A 20,124-nucleotide genomic window follows, 5' to 3' on the forward strand; every position below is an offset into this window, starting at 1 on the left:
TTTGGGTTTCATAAATGTTTGAGTCTTTAAAAAAGAAAACCAAGTATTTTTGTAAACCTTGCAGTATTTTCACAATAAGCAAGATGGAACTGTTGATAAATGTTCTATATATTAGTTAAATCTATTTCGATTAAGTTAAGCAAAACTATATCAAACTTTATAGTTTTAAGAAAAATTTTACAACATTCCGATATGTTGTGCGATTTAAATAGAGTATTATTAGTTTTAACATAAAGTTTGGACATTCTATACATACTTGTACAATCTTTATACATGAAATGGGATTTTTGGTTATTGGTCATAAAAGCTTACAACAGGCCACAATTTTATAACCATCAGAAAAAATTAATAATTTCGTTGAAAAATCCAGTTCAAATCCTAACAAATTAAATTTATATAATTGTCTTAAATTAAACCATTCTTGATATAGAAAGTATATTTGAAGAAAATAAAAATTGTGAGTAAGGGGTAAAACAAAGTGTTTCAATACACTTCCAATAGAATTTTGTTCTCATTCTGATGTGCAGAGTTATGCAGTCATTACAAATTATCAGCACGCTTTGATTAATCAGTTTTACAGCATTACTTAGCTGGATTTTTCACTTCATCTAAAACTCAGTAATCTAACAAGGTACAGACTTAATTAGTTTGTATTAGCAAAATTTTAATGTACAAGTATGAAAATAAGAAACTAATTTAAGCCAATTTACATTACCTCTGGTAATAATGTTGTTGTACTGTGTGGACGGCAGAGCATTCCAGAGGAACAGCATCTCGTAAGCGAGCAGACGGCAATATGAGGGATCAGGGGGTGAGGTGGTGCAGGACAGCAAGGCAGCTCGACGGCAAATAAAATCTTCCAGCTGCGTGAGAGCGGACGGTGCTCCAGGCTGACCACAGTTCTGCAGTGACTCTGAAATCTCCCTGGACAATCTGGCAGCCTCCGACAGCTTGTCACTCGCTCCTGCACACACTGTCACACAGAGGATTAACTACTCTGGAAATATGAGGGATCAGGGGGTGAAGTGGTGCAGGGTAGCTAAGCAGCTCGACGGCAACTATTCCGTGTAAAAATTGTATAATGATAGCACGATCATATGTTTCATTAATTTAAGTACTATTTTAAATTTGTTTACATTAAATTTAGAGAATAAAAGCCTAACAAAATTACAAAGACCTCCTTTCAACACCGTGATAACATGACAAACCAATTAATTTATTTTACTTATAGAACTAAATTGTGAATGTGAATATGTAAGGTTATTGAATTTGGTTTCCTTACACATTGTGGGGCAGTATATTCACAGTAACTAAAGTAAAATCGGAGAGACTGGGCATTAGCTTAATTCAGAAAACCATTCGCTTTAACTAACACACACACACACACGCGTGCGCGCGCGCGCGCACACACACACACACACACATATATTAGAACTGGAAGTGCAAAACCTGAAACATAAATTACTTGCAATTCTTCTTAACCTTTGGCCCTCTTAATCATGAACACTGAAAAATGGGTCCCTTATGCATGATAAATGGCTAATTCCATTTTTAAAATAGCATATCACCTCACAAGTGCTTTCACTAAGGAAGCTATGAACTTCGGTGTTGCAAAGAAATCACGAGCGAAGCTACGGGCATGTGCTAGTAATATATAAAAATAAAAGTTACCAAAAATTCCATGTATGTCCTTTAGTCAAAAATTTCATAAAAATCTAAATTTGAGAGAGTTTTTATAAATTTTAAACTAATATACGGTTTTTATTCTTGTTTTGAAACAATCAAAATACTTGAAATTTTATGTATACAGAAAATAGTCTTATATTTCATAAAATCTTATAATAAAAAATTATAAAAAACAAAAACCACCTTCCAGATAATTGTATAAAATAGTAGTACAATTTAAATTTATATTCTGAAGAATTAATTTTATTAACATTTTTAGCTAGTCTTTTAAAAGACAGATTTGGCTGTATCTAGCTGTAAATATGGTCTATAATTTTTATAAATTTGACAGCAATAAAATGGATTTTACTTTTTATGTTATTTTTTTATGAAAGGGAACTCTATGTTACTTCAGAACAGTCAGTAATCAAGTTTAGAGACTTACTTAGCTGTATCTTCAACTTGTCAAATAGAACATGCTATAGCTTTTTATAATATTTTTTATCCTCTCCGGTTGAATAATATTTTATCATATGGTGCACAGAGATTGGCCCTTTTTCAGCACTTGAAAAAGTCCAGATCACTTACACAAAGACGAGATATAAAATGCAGTGTTGATAAATAAGACAAAACATTTTGTAAAATATTTTGGGACATCTTGTCAAAATATCGCTTACACACAATATGCTAAGATATTTAAGGCTACCGTACCTGCAGCTAAATAAGTGTAGAATATCTTGGACCATCTAGACCTTATTTTCAAGGTCATGAAAGACTTGTACGCTTTAGCCCAATCCAGTTGTATTAAATAGCACCAGCTAACCTGTAATAAAAACACATTATTCTGAATTTATATTCATTTTGCCATCCTCAACGATTGGACAACAGTCATTTTATTCCTAGATAGTTTTAGGATAAAAATGTTGTTTGATAATAACAGATGTACTTGCACAAGTTTTTAAAGAATTTATTACTTCATTTCCTATATATACAATCATTTTGTGTCTATATACTTTTATGTTCTTCCCCACTTATGTATTAGACAATTATCAAAAATTTTAAAATCTCAAATAAAAACCCTATTGTATTAAATTTTGTACAATTAATACAAAATTAAAATCAAATTGTTAACTAATAAACTGATATAATGATGGACCTGGCAGAACTTCTAAAATATTTATCAACAAATCTAAAAAAGTAACTTCATCACATGTGTTAATATGTTACTTCTTATGAGTGTACTCTATTTCATTTATTCTGTGATTTTCGCATTTCTATCATAGTTACCCATATGACCAGTACAAGAAGATGAATTTTATTTGTATCTTTAATTTTGACCTTTTGACTCGAAAATCAAAAGACTTCTCTTCAGCAAACAAACTAAAGTAAAATGTTATTAATTATAATTTAAATTTGAGTATTTCTTCATGTCAATATGCTTTATTGTTTTGATACATAATAAACATGCAATGCATGAAACAAGAGAAAATTAGATTTTGAAATGATTTTGTTACCAAGAAATAATTTCAGTATTGATTTACTAAAAACTTCAGCTACACAGAAACTTTAAGATTAATTTATATTACAATTAAATAAATCAAATGAGGCAACGTTCCAAATAGTTTATTATGCTGGAGAAGAATATAAACTTATTAGGATAGATTGTCTTGGAAATTTTCATGAATCAAGAATAAGGTTTATTTTAATGTACCTTCCCTTGGAGTATATGTAGTGACTTGAAAATAACTCTGAATTCTTATTAGCCAAGTTCAATGGTAAGAATTCACTGTTGTTTAAACCCCCCAACTGCCCATTGTCTAGAATCTAATAGAAGGGTCATCTTTTGAAATCCTGCCAAAAAAGGCGAACAGGAAAAATAGATGGCCAGTTTTAACACAAGGGATGTTCAAAAGTAATGATAGAAAAGCTCTACAGGAAAGAAATTATAAAACCTTTCTCATTTACATCTTCTTTTTCAAAGTAACCACCCTTCTTTTCAACACATAATTGCGATATCTCTACCAATTTTTTAACAACAATACCAGGCCATATTTCCCACAATCCCTGCAGCATGCTTCCACACCTTTAATAACTTTGTGATTTTTCATGAATTTTTGGTCTCTGGACAGAATATTATATCCCATTTGAATATGTGTTTACAATTCTTTTTTGTTTGAGGTTGTTCAATGACTCTCTGTAGGATCTATAAATGATAGTCATTAGATGAAGCATAATCTCCAAAGGGAAAATTATATTTCCAACCTAAAATCAGTATGATGTTTCTGTCAAATGAGTTTGATTGACTTCTTCAATTTATATGGCAAGGTAGTATTGTCCCTAGAATCAACTGCTCTATTGACTCAAAATTAATGTAGAATACTCAAATCTAGTTGCCATTAAAAATTGTGTACAGTAGAAATTGTCCAGCAGCATCATTACCAATGAAAAATAAAATCAAGAGAAGCACAATTATTCACTGCGTTTTGTGGTCCTTAGTAACAATTTTTGACACAACTTTATGGGACACAACCCTAGAAACCAGTGAAAATGTTTTTCTGAGAGTTCAGATATTAAGAAAATCAGTTTATGAACTTTTCTTTAATTTTCTGAACTACTTCATTGATGACCACGATGGATGGTCATTTCAGTTGTCATCATGAATGGACATTTATCCAATCACCCTTAAACAAACAAACCACTGATACAGTGTAGTCAGTGTGACACACCTTATTTGGTCTGTAAACAATACAAATTTCCTGATGAAAGTCAGCACCATTGAGTTTTTAGCAGTATCATCCTTATAACTGAACAAATGTCACATTTGGCAGAACCTAATGTTCTGCTGTCTTGTTCTGCTGTAAACAAAATAGCATCAGGCTGTGTTTATCACTGCGGCATTTACTATGATTTTTCTTTTAATGATGTAAAATATTTTTAATAGATCTTTTTTTAAAACCAACTAACCTCGTGTAGGCACAAAAGTTGAACTTCTCGCTGTGGTGATTTTTCAACGGCGGACAAATATGCTTCCAACGCTGCAGGAACTTCACTCTGCATAAAACAACATTTATATTTAAGACTGACGTAATTACATGGAAAAGAGACTTTCACCATGAAAGCTAAAGAAACTATGTCAATGCAACAAGTGATATGAAACTCCAGGGAAGCACAATGGAAGCAAGAGACGGAGTAGGGAATCAGAAAATAAAAATTAGATTACATGAATTATTAACTATAAGACAACAAAGAAAGTGATGAGAATGGATTGAGAAGTAGCATTTTTGAAAGAAGATGTTATGATAAGACAGAGGGAGGATGACCAAGGTAGATCAAGAAGATAGAGTCAGGAGTTTGGAGAAAAGATCAATAGGTCAAGTAAATGACAGAAGAAGTATGGGAGTTAACACCAGAAAATATAAGAGGAGATGGTAAGGTATGGTTGTGTTGATATCTGTCAATATAACCTGATGAATGAATGGCAATTACAATAATCAATACACGTTATCTACAGAAATTAATGAATCCTGTAATAATTGCAAAGGGTAAAAATAATGTACATAAAATGGAAAATTTTAAAAATGTGAATACACACATACACATTACTAACAGGTAGTAATGACCTTCTTAAAAAGACTGTTAAAGTCAATATTTCTTTGTTTACTCTGCACACATCATGTACAAATAGCATTATATTAATAAAGATCATTACATTACAAAATATAAAGTTCTTAGTCTCAATAAACCGACCTAAAACTTATTGAGGGAATAATACAGATTATTCAATAGAAAAATATTTAGTTATTTTTTAAATGTATTCTGACCCAGTTCTTTTTTTATGTCCAGAGTTGAAATTTTCCAAAACTTTGTTCTAAAGTATAGGGTACGGTCTGTAAGTTAAAAAATAAGTCTATTGTTTTCAATACATTCTCCTTTAAGTTTTACACATTTCAGGTGATGTTTAGGTAATACTTCCATATCTAGAAAAATATTTTTTCTCCTTATCTGCTAACTGTTTGTTCACTGCAATCTTCTCCTTATTCCACAACTGCTTGGACGTCTTCATCTATGTTAAATCTCTTCCCACGAAGATCAGATTTCAATTTGGAAAATAGATAGAATATGCTGGCAATTTTCCAGGAATAAAAACCTCTTTACACAAGAATTTAATCACCACTTAGGAATTAATTTGTTGTAAGCCTGGAACTTAGTACATTATGTTTGCTAGGAGCGTACCATTGTTCTGAAGGGGAGCAGAGAACCTGAGGGGATTGTGCACCTGAAGATTCGCCAAAGACTGGACGGTTAGGTGCAGTGCTGGGGCAGTTGGCCTGCTTCTGTCCCCTCCCACATTTCCCTTTAGGTTGTAACAGTGATTACAGTTTCAGTTGGTAGTGAACTTGATTCACAGTGTATTTGTATGAAGTGAATCAAGAACCTAAAAACAAAAACATTCATATCCCAACCTACCCATAGTTCTTTTAATTTTATTAATGTTTTACCTATAACCTTTAGAACTACCCAGTCCTTTGTAGGCTTAGTCAACCATGTAATAAAACTAATATTCTGGAATTTTCTTTCAAAGTTGGAAAATTCCTCACAAGAAATTATTATTCTATCACTGAGATCTGTCTGACTACGATTTAAAATGATAAACAAATTAATTCTTAAAAAATAGCGAAACAAATGTATTGAAGTTTTGCATAGACATTCATGTTACGTTATGGGTTACAAAGCTATGTTCCACTGGCCTCAAGGTATAACAACGTGACATTTGCATTCATGTTACATCATATGTGCTCTAAACTAAACAAATCTGTGGTGTAATTTCAGGGTTCAGGTTTTAATTTTATAAGATTTGGAGTTGGTTATGGTAATAAAATTTCTTCCAACGCAAATCAAGAATACTTGGAATACTGATTAAAATGGTTGCCTATGATGCTCCTGCTAAACTATATTTGCAGTTGAAGTTATAGTTTTCTACAAAACATTTGAGAAACTTTAGACCCCTATTAGTACTTATTAGTGCAAGGTTACTGTAAATTGATTTTGTCTCACTATAAAAAAAACATTTTCCACTTGTAGTGGAAATTTGGATTTAAATAAATAAATAATAAATCTACTACTAAATCTTTATGATTCTTATGAGTACCTAACCACAATTTAAACTTTATGTTCTGACCTTTAGCCTGTGTATTCTGCCAGTAAAGAACAGGAAGAGAGCAGAGTTGGTGAACTCCGGTTGACTCTCACGTATCAGCTGTGAGGCAGTGTCTATACCAGCTTGGACGTTTGAACCATCGAGCGCAAAGAAAGGGCGAACTATAGTATGGTACCACAGCAGAGCTAGGCTGCAACATTGACATAAATGAAAACTTATTAATGATCTTTCAATGTGGGTTATTTCGTAAGCCTGCAAGTTCCCATTTTTACCAGCCTACTTTTTAAAATACAGTCCAAAATTAGCTAACTACTCTTCGCATTACTTGTATAATAATGGAAATTTTACACTTTTCATCGTTTTTATTGATTTGTATCGTTTTTACGCTGATTACTCAGCTGGAACAACTGCTCAGAGGAGCGTAATTCCAAAATAGTAGGAACTCTGAACTCAATAGTAAATTGTTCCCATTATACAAGTAACAAAAAGTGTTTCATATTTATATTAAGCCTACTAAAAACATTCTACTGCAATATTTGTGACAAACTATTTTGCACATGTTGTATAGTAAAATAATATTTAGAATAGAACCTGTACTTTTAAAACTGACCATCGCCATTCTATTTTAAGGTATAAAATGTAACTAAATATATTGTAAAACACAATGTAATTGCAAACGGTTGGTAATAAAAAATGGAATGTTGAAATGATCAGCTGATTTAAAGAATAAACAGTTAAATGAAAAAGGTGTTAAAAAAATCGTGATTATGTATCCTCTTCCTAGTGAGAACACGAAATATTTACCTAGCACAGACTAAATGTCACAGACTTGTGGTATATACTGTAGCAGGACAGTCAAGTGAACCCGTGGCAGACCTGCCAGTTCGTCAAGCATGACTGTCGTGAGAAACCAAATTACAGGTTAGAAAACCCTATACAAAAATTAAAATGTGTATTGTTATGTAACTGATGGTTTTTTTATTAAGATAGTTTTGTGGATTGGTGAAAATAAAAATTAAGGTGGGAAGTCGAGAATAAAAATTGAAATCAACAGAATGTTTCGGCCTACTTCTCCCATTATAAACTAAACTTTCTATGGTAAAAATTCTTGTCTATGCTTGGATATACTAGATGCAGCAAAAAGTGCTGTATTATGTTCTGTCAGATTACTTGAGATATAGTCAAAGTCTTTAGTATTAGTTTGGGGATAGTAGCACACGAACTAAACTTAGTTCTCATCATAGTAAGTCTAGCGTAAGATCCGTTTTAAATTAAAATATGCAAGTCATCTGCAGATAAAATTTTTAAATTAATTAAAATTATAACTGTGATTGATATTGCTGGAATATGTAGTAAACGTACATGGATTAGAACTACCATAAGTATCAAGAACACGCAGTCATGACGTCAGAGAAACATCTACGACAACTGTAGGCAAGATAAAGGTAGGACTGACTTTATGATATAATAACTCTTTCTTTGTAAACAATCAACACTCAATGGATGTAAATTCTACAAACACCTCACAATGATTTCAGCTACTGACAAATGAAGCGGTGAAATGCACACTGATATCCTGGTTGACTGAACACAGTCATAGACTTACTCTGAACTTTACTAAAAGAGATAATATGAGTACAAGTTCCTATACTTACTTTGAGTTTAATATTAATTAGGCTATATGAATTTGACTAATGTGATCCCAATCTCTGTATTAAAATTTATAAATAAAGTACAAACTAATCAGACCTTATCCCATCTTCAGGAAAAATTTTGCCATCTAAACAGTAGATGTAATCTGCAATTACTACCAGCTAATAAATGAATCCTCAAATTCCTATTGAAATATCTTTTATTTTCATTTCTTTTACAGGAGAAGGGTTTTCTTTTTTCTCATTTTGCGCATCTCTATGATCCGCAGGCATGTACGGTATAAAGAAGCTCATAAAACGGAATAAGGAGGCATGAGTACAAAACATTTTCCTGAATTTAAATAAAGCATTTAATGCTCTATGTTATTAAGAAATAACTTGCAAATTTTAAATGTTTATACTGTAGATCTAAACTAACTTATATTTACAGTCTTATTCATAAAGATAATTTCAATTTATTGAACTGAACCATGACTAAAATCGGCCAGGTCAATCAAAACTTGGATTAACTGTCTGAGTGACAAAGACTGACATGCCTTTCGTAATTTTTTACCAGTGGCAAACTGGACTGTTGTATCAAGCCTAAGGTCACTTGTTCACCAATTTTGTATTTGGGAAATATAATTCTTAAAACAAAAGTGATAGGTATCACTCAAAAGAACAGCTATTAGGCACTGTCTATTTTTTTGAGTTAAAAGAGTTAAACATATTCAAACTTGTGTTTTAATTCACAATCTTGAATAAAATGGTAAAGATCTTGAATCAGTGGACTCACGTGGCGAGGGGAGCCCGCATGTCGCAGCCTCGTCGGGAGAAGGTGAGGGCCTCGAGCCCTGCCGCTCGGTCCGCCCCAAACCCCAACAGCTGGATCAGTTTGAGTAGTGAAGGAGGCAGTAGTGATACACACAGCTGGAAAACCCCATAGCCAAAACTAACAGCAGACATCAACCTTGAGATCTCTTCTGGCTCCATTTCATTCCTGCAGGAACACAATTTCACTTTATACAAGGCTGACATAAAGGCTTTGGCATATCCAAAGTAGCCCTCACATGATAATCAATAATGTATATATATATATATATATATATATATAGTTATGAAAAATTAGCTTTATTATTCTTTACTAGCTGTTACCCGTGGCTTAACACACAATTTTCAAAATCTAAGTCCTTATAATACTTAGTAAAAACACTTATGATGTAATATGATGGATTCCTATGAAATTTTTCAAACACAAGTAGAATTTCAAATTTTAATTAGACCTTTATATCTTTTTTTTGCGCGTGTAGGAGCATTTCTGGATCAAATTAATAAAATTTCCAACACCACACCTGAGTCTGGCTAGTTTCGTCGATCAAAAATATAAATAAATAAATCCCTTTTAGACTACATTTCTCTGTTTTTTCTTAAGCCACTTTTAAAATGCCATATCACAAAGTCAAACAAGCCCACCAGTTTGGAGTACCGTATGAGAAAACATTCAGAACTTTGTTCATCAAGGTTGGTTTTATAATGTTGTTTAAATAATATTAGATGTTTTTAATTTGTCACTAATGCAATCTGGAATAAAAGTTAGATATTAACTTTGTATTTCTTATCTGGATTACACTACTGATCTAGCACTTTTGAAATACCATACCAATTAATATTTTATACAGCAACCTAATACATCAAACTACAATATAATTTATTATCAATTATCCCACTTTACTAAGGTTTAGTATGGCAGAAAAACAATATGCAGAACAAAAAAAACAAACAAAAAAGAATTGGAAATAGCTTTTTAGGGCACTAATTAAGTAAACAAGCCCACTGGTAAAAAAATTAGCCTTATCACTTCCTCTCTAAAATCAGATAACGCCTTTGATTTGTATACTATAGGAGCATGCATTGGTTTGTACAACTACTGAGGTACCCACTGAGGTGCTGGGCTGAAAGCGTTGAGGAGACTGGCAAAGGAGCTCTTGTAGCCATTGAGGTAACCGGAAGGAGTGGAGGGAGAGAGAGGAGTAGTGTGGGGGGAAGTGGGGGCTGACCAGTCACAACTAGGTGATTCCACCATCCCAGGGCCCTGGGTCACCACACGCCATGAGGCAAAGTCCGACCCTGCAAACATCATGCTATTTTAATGGACACTTCTTACAGATTTGTCTTATATTCTTTTCAAACTACAAAAGAAACTGTTTAAGTATCCAAAATATATTTTATCTTGAGGTTTTAGTCACTTTACTGGCACCATTTAAAAGCTGCTATTCAAGATGAACTATAATCTTTAATTTCTTATGTTATATCTCTTGTTTGAAAGTTACAAGATTTTTTTATATTTCCGATTTTTAAGTGAAAAACATCTTTGTACCTATATAGGTAATTTAATAATTTTGACACAATTCCCATATGTGGAAGTTGTTTAAATTCAAATTCAAATGATTTATTGCACATAACACCCGTATACAGATGGCATAAAATAATAAGTTGGTGCATCATCACAATTACATTTTAAAATGAAAAAATAATTATTATTATATACAGTAATCTGTGTGGTAAATATTAAAATCCATTTGGTTATATATTTATATTAAACAGACACAAACTGAACAGGATCGCATAAAAAATCGACAATAATTTAAGCTTACATACATACACACATACATTGGGGTTTAATTGAAATTATCAACTGACATATTATAGCAAAAGGAGAAAAAGGAATTCTTCAAAAAGAAATTTATTTTTTATGATACAGATTTTGTGAAGGTAAAATAATGTAATCAGACATTTGCAATTTTTAAAGTTTAAAAAGTTCTTAAATAAACAGTTTTTTGTAATAAAAAAATGTTGCTAAAGAGCAAAAAACAAATTTTAAGAAAAATAAGTTATCTGGTATATTAGCAGTCCATATGTGCATGATAAATTTTACCAAAATAATATTTTATATTAGGATAATCCCAAAATAAATTTTGAATGCCACTAGTAAAATTGTTTTTGCATGAGAATGAAACCTAGTCAATAGTACTAATGATAAAATTAGACACATTAATTGTGAATCTAACCTGGAACAGTGAGTTCTGAGCCAAAAGTCTGACGATAGAGGGTCAGTATCTGATTGTATGTGTGCTGGTAGACACGCCAGGCCTTGCGCAGTAGCCAGCCCCCACGTACACAGCCACTCATGTCCTGCTGCAGGAAGGTGAGCAACGCCAGACACACTTGCGTGTCAGCCAGGATCACTTGCTGTTCCAACCTGCCAGCCTCCCCACTTTTCTCCTGTTCAAACACAGAAACAATAGGTAGAGTTTGTGTTCAACTGGATGGCTAGTGAAAACAGTTACAAAAATTATCACACAATGTACTGTTTTGAAAAAAAAAACCTGAAGTACAAAACCAAAAAATTAAGTTCTAAAACATGAAAAATATCTGTGTGATTACTAATTAAATGAGCATACTCATGGTTTCGCCGATTTGCCTACTACCATAAGCGAAAGTTTGTTTATTGCCGAGGCGTTGCTTCAAGCTAACACATTTAGACATTGTTTGTCTATTTTAAAATCAGGGGCAGATTTCTCCTCTTGAGGAGCAAGACTTTTGATAGACAGAGCCTTTAAATTCAGTCCAGTTTCATCCACGTTATAAACTTGCTGCGGCAAGCAATTTTGAGAAGGAGTAAGCGCCTTATATTCCTTTAGATAATTTGCAGCTGTTTTGTTGTCAGCTGACAGCTTCTCCCCAGGAATCGTGAGCTGTTTAATTTCGTACTTTTTCTTCCAACAATCCAAAAAACCACAGCTAGCTGTAAATGAAGGATCACCATCCATAATGTTCTTTAGTTGAAACACCTTTTCTTTTACCAAAGGACCAACATTTATTCCTTTCTGTCTCTGTTGAGTGAACTACAAGAATAAAGACTCATCAAGTTTTTCATAAGAAGACACAGTTGTAAATTGCTATTTTTCAAGAGTTTTTTCACTCGTAGCAGAACAAAACTGCTCAATTTTAACACAATTCTTTTTCCAGTCACTAATCTTTGCTTCCCCGACACCATATTTGACGGATAATTTAGTAGCACTTTCTCCTTTTTTCAGTCTTTTTAACACTTCCAAGTTTTTTGTTGTATAGTACACGAAGAACGACTTCATTTACTTGCCATATTTAATGTTTAACAGTTGACATCAAGGACTAAGAACATAAGTAAAAAAAACACAGTCACTCAGTAAAGTAACTGAACCCTCAGGGAACAAATCTTTACAATAAACTTGTTATAAGCCTACACAGTTCATCAAACAATACTAACGTAAATACGAATAATGAATCATGTGTTTGGAATGTGAGAGAGGGAGAGATAGGTAGGTGTTGAAGGATGAACGTATGAGTCACCAAAGGTCACTACCCCTACCTTCCGACCTTCACTTGTTCATGATCTGATAAACACTGATATGTTGATATTATTAATTAAATCTATCTATTCCAAATTCCCACGAATCCGAACTGTATTCAGCCCCAATTAGTTCGGATTAGCAGGACTACTGTATTACGTAATTTTTGAAGCAGTAAATATTATCCGATCCCTGTATTGGTATAATGAAATTATTGACGAAGTTATGGTATAGTGAGCTATCTGCACATGCAAGAACAAGTCAGGATAGTTGCGTGGTCTATGGCGCTACTCTCGGACGTGGGAGAGTTGGTCTTGTAGTCACCTGTAGTTTGATTCCTGCACCTAACATTAGGAATTTTTGCAATCTGATATACACTTGTATTAAAGTCACTGGTCTGTGATACAGCTGGGGGGAAGGCTCGTGTTAAATAAATGGTGGTTGGCTTGAATGGAAGTTGCCGGGATCAGTGTATTTTTGTATAAGTGCACTAGCAAACCCAAAATACCTGTTTTGTTTTTTTGTCTTCACTAAATAAAAAAAAATTGAATCATGAAAGTTACTGTGTCAAGGGGTTAATTTTGGCATAATCTTGTATTTACACACAAATTTTCATTACAATAAGTAATGTTAGTCATAAAAATTATACATTTCTGAACACAGCATAAAATTTGGGGTCAAATGTATATTTTAGAATTGTTCTTTCACATCCTCCAAATTAGACATAAAATAAAATTTGGGATTAAAAAAACAAATCATGTTTTCATATTCATTTATGAGAAAAAGTATGTATAACATGTTATATAGAGGGCATAGGTTGTAGTTAGAATAAGATTTACAAAAATACATTAAAATTTATCCTAAAACACTGTGCCTTTACAGTTTTGTATGCCACTTCAAGGGTTAATACAATCTTCTACAAAAAGTATTTCGACAATGACAAAGTTATGACATTAGAGTTGTAAACAAACATCTGCTGATTTTGAAAAATTTGTTTTCAAAACATAGGACTAAGATAAGGCATGTTATTTGGATTTTCAGTGCATTCAGAACTATTATCTGTATGTAGTAATAGAGCCAGAGATAATCTAATCAAACAACGTATCAACATAGATGATAGATAGCTCATATGGTAGACCACAAGACACAGGAAACCAAAATTCCTGGATCAAATTACAATCAAACTATATCATGTTTTTTTTCTATTCATAAAAATACCCATTGGATTTATTGAATCTAATTTTCTTGGGGTTAAACTTTTATTTTATTGGTCCCAATGTTTTTAACAATTTATTCATTCAAAACAAATGGTAGTCTTTAGCTAAAAATTAACTGATTTAAAGAGATGTATGTTTATATGTATTTTTTTTATATGTTTAAGTGATTAAAACAATAATTTTATTCTTACACAAAATATGGTTATAAGAGAGGGGTCATGATTTTTGCTAAGTTGTGAGTAGCTGGTTCTACCTGACGCTGATGATTTGTTTAATGATCAGATTCTTGACTTCTGTGTTTCAAAATTTTTATTTGGTTCTCATAAATTAATTTTAATAGTAGTATACTATTAACCCAGTTCCAATACATTTAAAATGTTAGAAAAATTTTAACATTTCAATATGAAGAATAATGAATAAATTAATGTAATAGCATAATGAAAACTGGTGATGAATTTAATATAAATGTCTTGCACTGTACTAAATAAACTAGAAATCTAAATATATTATCATGGAACCAGATGTATGATATATTTTCCCAACAAGTTTGAAGTCTTGGAACTGAGATGTTTATTGATAATGTCCTCAGCAACATACCCAAGAAAAATCTAACTTTAAATCTGTACTTACAAATTTGTCAGACTATATGATGCTCAACTTCTTGAAAATGATGCAGACGTGTCTTCTAATGATAATAAAAATGTATTTTTTTACAAAAAGAATTATTTAGATAATGATAAACTACTTTTAGAAATTATATTAAAAGAAAGTTGGTGTTATATTAATAGCTCAAATGTCCAAGACAAGTTTGGTTGTTTTGTGTACTGTAATACTTTATATTATTAATTATAATATATATATATATATATATATATATATATATATATATATATATATATTTTTTTCCAAACATAGTAGGCCGCTTAATAAAACAAAAAACTGGACATCATCTGATTTGCTACATCTGATTTAACCCTGGAACTGGTGATAAAATTCTTTGATTCTCACTCAAGTGGCAATGGACATTATGATGTCGATCTGACACGCACCCGTTTTGACAGTTTATACAGTACATAAGTCAACAGTACTACAACTATTTATATACTACTTCAAACAGAAAGAATTATTGATTTCAATGTTGAAATTTGTTTTGCTGTTTTACCAACAGTAATTTTACAGTGATTTCATGAACGTTCCAGAACGATCGTTTTCATCTAGCCGTTTTATAACAGGTGTTGTCTGTTTTGGTCTTTAGAATTATTCACAAAAGGTATTTATTTTGTGAGATAGTGTTAATTACTTATAAATGAGTTTATTATGTTTTAAATCAATATGCAGTGTTTTTGTTAGTAATTTCATGATTTTATAAGTGATATATTGTAATTAGTACGCCTAGGTCAATCTAGGCTATTGTGCAGTGCAGTGAAAATGTTTGTGAGCTACGATATCAATGATATATCATGGGTATGGTTTATTATGTTGGTTTATAGCTTCTTACTGCTTTTTTTAAGGTCTCGTTTTAATAATGTCCTAAAATGTTGCTGATTTTTGACATTAGAGAACTTGTTGACCAGTCAGATTCAAACAACTTTTAGGCCTTGGCAATGATTTCACTCTAAGTTTCACTTTATGCTTTCTGGAACCCCAAACTAAGCCAATATTTGAGCAAAAGTTCAAGTTTAGTATTTACTTACTATAAAATTAATGTAACCAATAAAATATTTCAATATCAATATTTCCTTTTAATTTTAATTTTTGAAAATTTGATCATACCCGTAGTAACAAATTTAGGTATATTTCACCACTTTTAAAATATAAAAAAACAAAGAAATTGGTTATTAATTTATTTATTGGTTTATTGTTAATATAATTATCTAAATTTTTGTATATTTTGGAAACATTTGGTGTAATAATTATATTTTTTGTAAAGTTTTTAAAATAATCGTACCATAGTAACAAATTTAGCATTTCGTGTACCATTTGTGGTTTTTCCACAATATTCCAAAGTTATACATGTTATGTGCTTTACAGTAGGCCTCCTTGCAAAAACTGAACTAAAAAAAAATAGACTGATAGGGTGTGTCATCTCAAAAGAAAGTACTCCTGACCCGTCACAGATAGCTAATGTCGGGCCAATGGATTGAGATTGTAAATAAAAAATTCGAGATGCTTGTCCACATTGGGAACCGGTATGTCACAAATAAGTCATGTTAGTATACTTTTCTAAGTCTTGTTTACTACCATTGCAGTTTCTGTGTGAAAGTGTTATGAAAATAAAATGATTGATTTGATTGTATTAGCTTGAAATTCAGCATTTCTCACCTTAAAAGAGCCAAACACCTTGTTCCTCATAGACTTTAGCCAACCGATGTCCTGTGCACATCTCCGCTCCACGTTCCTCAACACTGTCTGTGCCTCAGTCAACATCTCTTCTTCAAATGACATCAGCGCATTCTGCATCATGTTCAATTTTAAACACTTTATCTCTTTGGTAATTACATTCAGATTATTTTTAAAACATGAATTTTATGTATAATTAAGGTCCTATAAATAAAATTTCAGTATTATTTTGCTTATGATAAGTGAAAAAAGCACCGCAGTGGCAAACATTTATTATAATCTTTCCCCTTGAACCTCACATTATTGGTGTTTTTATATTATTGAATCCAAATTTTATACTCAAACTATCTTCTAAATAAGTATAACTGGTAAATAAGTATATAACAGTTTTACAACTTTTTTATAAGCAGCGGAAAACTGCATCTATTTTGAGTATAAAATACAATAATGTATTAAGTTTCAGAAAAGATAAATTTTTACCCTACCTTTACCTGCACTCAGGCTTTCTATATATCAGTTTGAATTTAAAAACAAGGTACACCTTAGCATTTTGAATCACTCATTTAATTTCAAAAATGTAACTACAGTAATATTTTCAAAGTATATGTTTATTTCAAAAAATTTTCAAAAGTTTGTTCTTTAGGAAACATTCCAGTGTAGCATGGGGCTTTTGGTTTTGTATATATATATATATAAACAATTATCATTATAAATTCAAACAATGCAAGCTTTAATTTTTGTTTTTGATTTTGGTTGAAAGATGATTGAAAAGTCTTGAGCCAAATCATGAGAACTATTTTATAAACTGCAGTATTATAAATTGTTTATATTTCTGATGTGATAAGAATGCTTAATAGCTGTCTTGACAAAGAGTTTTGAAAATTTAATACTACGAGTATATCAATGTAAATTTAAGGGAAGAAAATCTTTTTCTCTTTGTACGTTAACATGTATAATTCTAATCATAATATAGGTATGGTGCGAAGGGTTGATTCAATGTGAATGTTGAGTTAAGATCCAGTTCACATCCATATTGGTGTAGTATCTGAAATCTGACACTGTCAAGACTTGACTCCTGAAATCTGGGGTCATGTTCATCTGAAGAGATAAAAAAAAGCATGTGATGAAGAATCAAAACGAACTCTTTGCATTATATTGACATCAGAACTAAAGCTTCACTCAACATTCAAAAATGCATGATTCTTTAGGTCTAAGAGTTTAAACAGTTTTGATAATGTGCCTTTACCTTTATTACATTCTCTACTTTTAATATGAATGGCAGACAGTAATAAGTTCAAAATTCAAATAAAATAGTTATAAGCAGAATATACCACAATTTAAGTATTGGCATAAAAAATAATCAGAATTACAAAGCGAGATCTGATAATTGTTTTTATGTTTCATAAATATAAACTCTATAGTTCAGTTTATTGTCAACAATGACATCTAAGAATTATGTATTTTCAGAATATGAAAGTCTCTTTTACGGTGGTACACATAGTAACTAACAATATTTAAGCTTTTGGTAAAACTGTAAAACTTTTGGTAAAACTGATTGCCAATAAAAATTGAATAAAAATATTGTTATGCCTATTTAAAATATTATATATATTTAGTTTAATTGAGTTTTAATAAATGTCTAAATATTAGCATTTAAAAATTGTTCTAATACCAGTAAAAAATTCCCAACATCCGTATAATTCAACCAGCAATCTCAAATTTTTTGAAATACTTAAATCTGAACTTCAAAGCTAAATTTCAGGTCAAGAGTTCATTGAAGTGAATCAGGACTACTTGCAATGAACTACCTAGCTTGTCTAAATCTACCCGTGTCTGTATGCAGACATATCATGGTAGACGTACAGCCATGTCATATAAAGATCTTCATAGTCGACATAAGGTTGTTTTAGTTGGGTGTGCCCACCAGTAGAGCATTAGATACACAATTATTTACATTTGTAAAAGTTATTATAACTTATGTGGGTATATGATAAAATATAATTAAAGTTAGTTTTTAGGATGTAGTGCGATAAGTGAAGCCAATTTATATTTATATTAACAAACAATATTGCTTAATTACAACCATTGCTATATAATCAACTAATACTGATGAATTAGAACAGTTAATCATCTGCATTAATTGCGAACAGATTTTCATTTGTAAACATGACATTTGATGTGTTATCATTTAAATAAAAATGACAATTACAAAGAAATAAACTTTGGCATAGCTGTCTAGGAGGAAACATACCAGTTTCATATTTCTAATAAAGCTGACTAGGCCCATGCCTAGAGTGGCAACTTTGTATTAGTGGTGACCGTCTTATTGAGCATAGCAAACCTTCATTCGTTATCTGCTAAAGTACTACAGCAGGGCCTAAGCAGGACACAACAACATGGTAGTAAAAGGCTCGGCAGTGTCTGCAAATACATAAACTCTGAGTCTGTACTACACATGTGCATACCCATTGTTCCAATACTTGGTGCTTACAGTACGTGCATCTGACACTCATCTAGTTATATTGTGCTGCAAGCACCCTATTTAATAAAAAATTACTTTGAAACAAACTGCAATTTTTTTTGGATATTTTTAGTATATGTTTGGCACTCATAATGTGCAAAATATACAAAAAAGGATGCTGCTAGATAGTAATTGGACGCCCATTCACCAGAAATTACTGGACTCGTTAGTTTAGCTATTTTTAGCATTTCTTTGTAATCCATTGAGATATAATAAAAACAAGGGGGAGCCTTTAACTTCACATGCAATTTGCTTCCCCAAAATATGCCTAAAATTAGGGGAATCATTTGTTTAACTTTTGTTTCACTATTTTTAAAGTTTGTTTGACATTCATGTATTTGAAATATTAAAGAAAGAGTGGGCACTGATTGATAGCTAGTAGCACCAACTAACCAAAATAAGCCAAAAACTAGTAGAATAATTTCTTTAGCCCTTCTTAGCTTTTGTTTTACATTTATGTAAATGATATAATAATAATCAAAGATGCCTCTAACTTCACATAAAATCAATTCACCAAAATAGGAAAAGCGATTGAATTCATTTCTTTCCTTAAATTGTGATCATTTTATGAAATAACATTGTTTTTGCTACGTTTATAAATAGGCCTAACTGTATGTGCGTGAGATGGAAGGGAGGGTGGCAAATCTTAGGCGGCATGATGCTAAATAGGATCCTGTAATATATAAATGGTTCCATAAATCTTTCCTATTTCCTATTCTAGTTTTTTTAAATAATTAATATATTGTGAAATTTTTCCTATTTCTTATTCTAGTTGTTTGTTTAATGTTTATGTTTTCGTTAATACTTGTAGGATTATGTTATATTATAAATTAATTTTAATTTGAAAACACATTATTTTTATTTAATTGTTTATATTTGTTGATATTTATTGATAATTCTGTTATTCAATATATTAAGTATTGATGATTAAAGCTAAGCATTAAAAAAACATAGTTCATTTATCGTACTATGTCTGTTTTTTAATCTGCAATTTTAAAACTAATTTTGAGAAGGATTTTCACACACATATTGCAGAGTTGTGTCTAAATAGTCACAACATTTAAATCTAAATATTATTAAGCATAGATTGCATTGTATTAATTATGGGTAGGGTACGATAAGCGGACCCGGTTTTTTATATCGAAGAATGTAATCATCGATACCTAATATTCACATCTTAAATCCTAGACTATCAATCGATATA

The 20,124-nt window shown here is 31.4% G+C and overlaps 1 protein-coding gene across 1 annotated transcript in view; it reads right to left on the reverse strand.

Annotated features, from left to right (window-relative positions):
- Positions 1 to 20,124, reverse strand: part of LOC124353949 (tetratricopeptide repeat protein 39C-like) — a 34,769-nt gene that overhangs the window by 13,166 nt on the left and 1,479 nt on the right. The window contains exons 3-10 of the mRNA XM_046804032.1: positions 16,382 to 16,513; positions 11,523 to 11,736; positions 10,395 to 10,581; positions 9,251 to 9,454; positions 6,845 to 7,013; positions 4,630 to 4,716; positions 2,377 to 2,488; positions 716 to 973 (exon numbers count right to left, since the gene is read on the reverse strand). Of these exons, the coding sequence (XP_046659988.1) occupies positions 716 to 973; positions 2,377 to 2,488; positions 4,630 to 4,716; positions 6,845 to 7,013; positions 9,251 to 9,454; positions 10,395 to 10,581; positions 11,523 to 11,736; positions 16,382 to 16,513 (1,363 nt within the window). The remainder of the gene's footprint in view (positions 1 to 715; positions 974 to 2,376; positions 2,489 to 4,629; positions 4,717 to 6,844; positions 7,014 to 9,250; positions 9,455 to 10,394; positions 10,582 to 11,522; positions 11,737 to 16,381; positions 16,514 to 20,124) is intronic.

This window comes from Homalodisca vitripennis, chromosome 2 (genome assembly GCF_021130785.1).
Source record: "Homalodisca vitripennis isolate AUS2020 chromosome 2, UT_GWSS_2.1, whole genome shotgun sequence".
NCBI classification, from domain to species: domain Eukaryota; kingdom Metazoa; phylum Arthropoda; class Insecta; order Hemiptera; family Cicadellidae; genus Homalodisca; species Homalodisca vitripennis.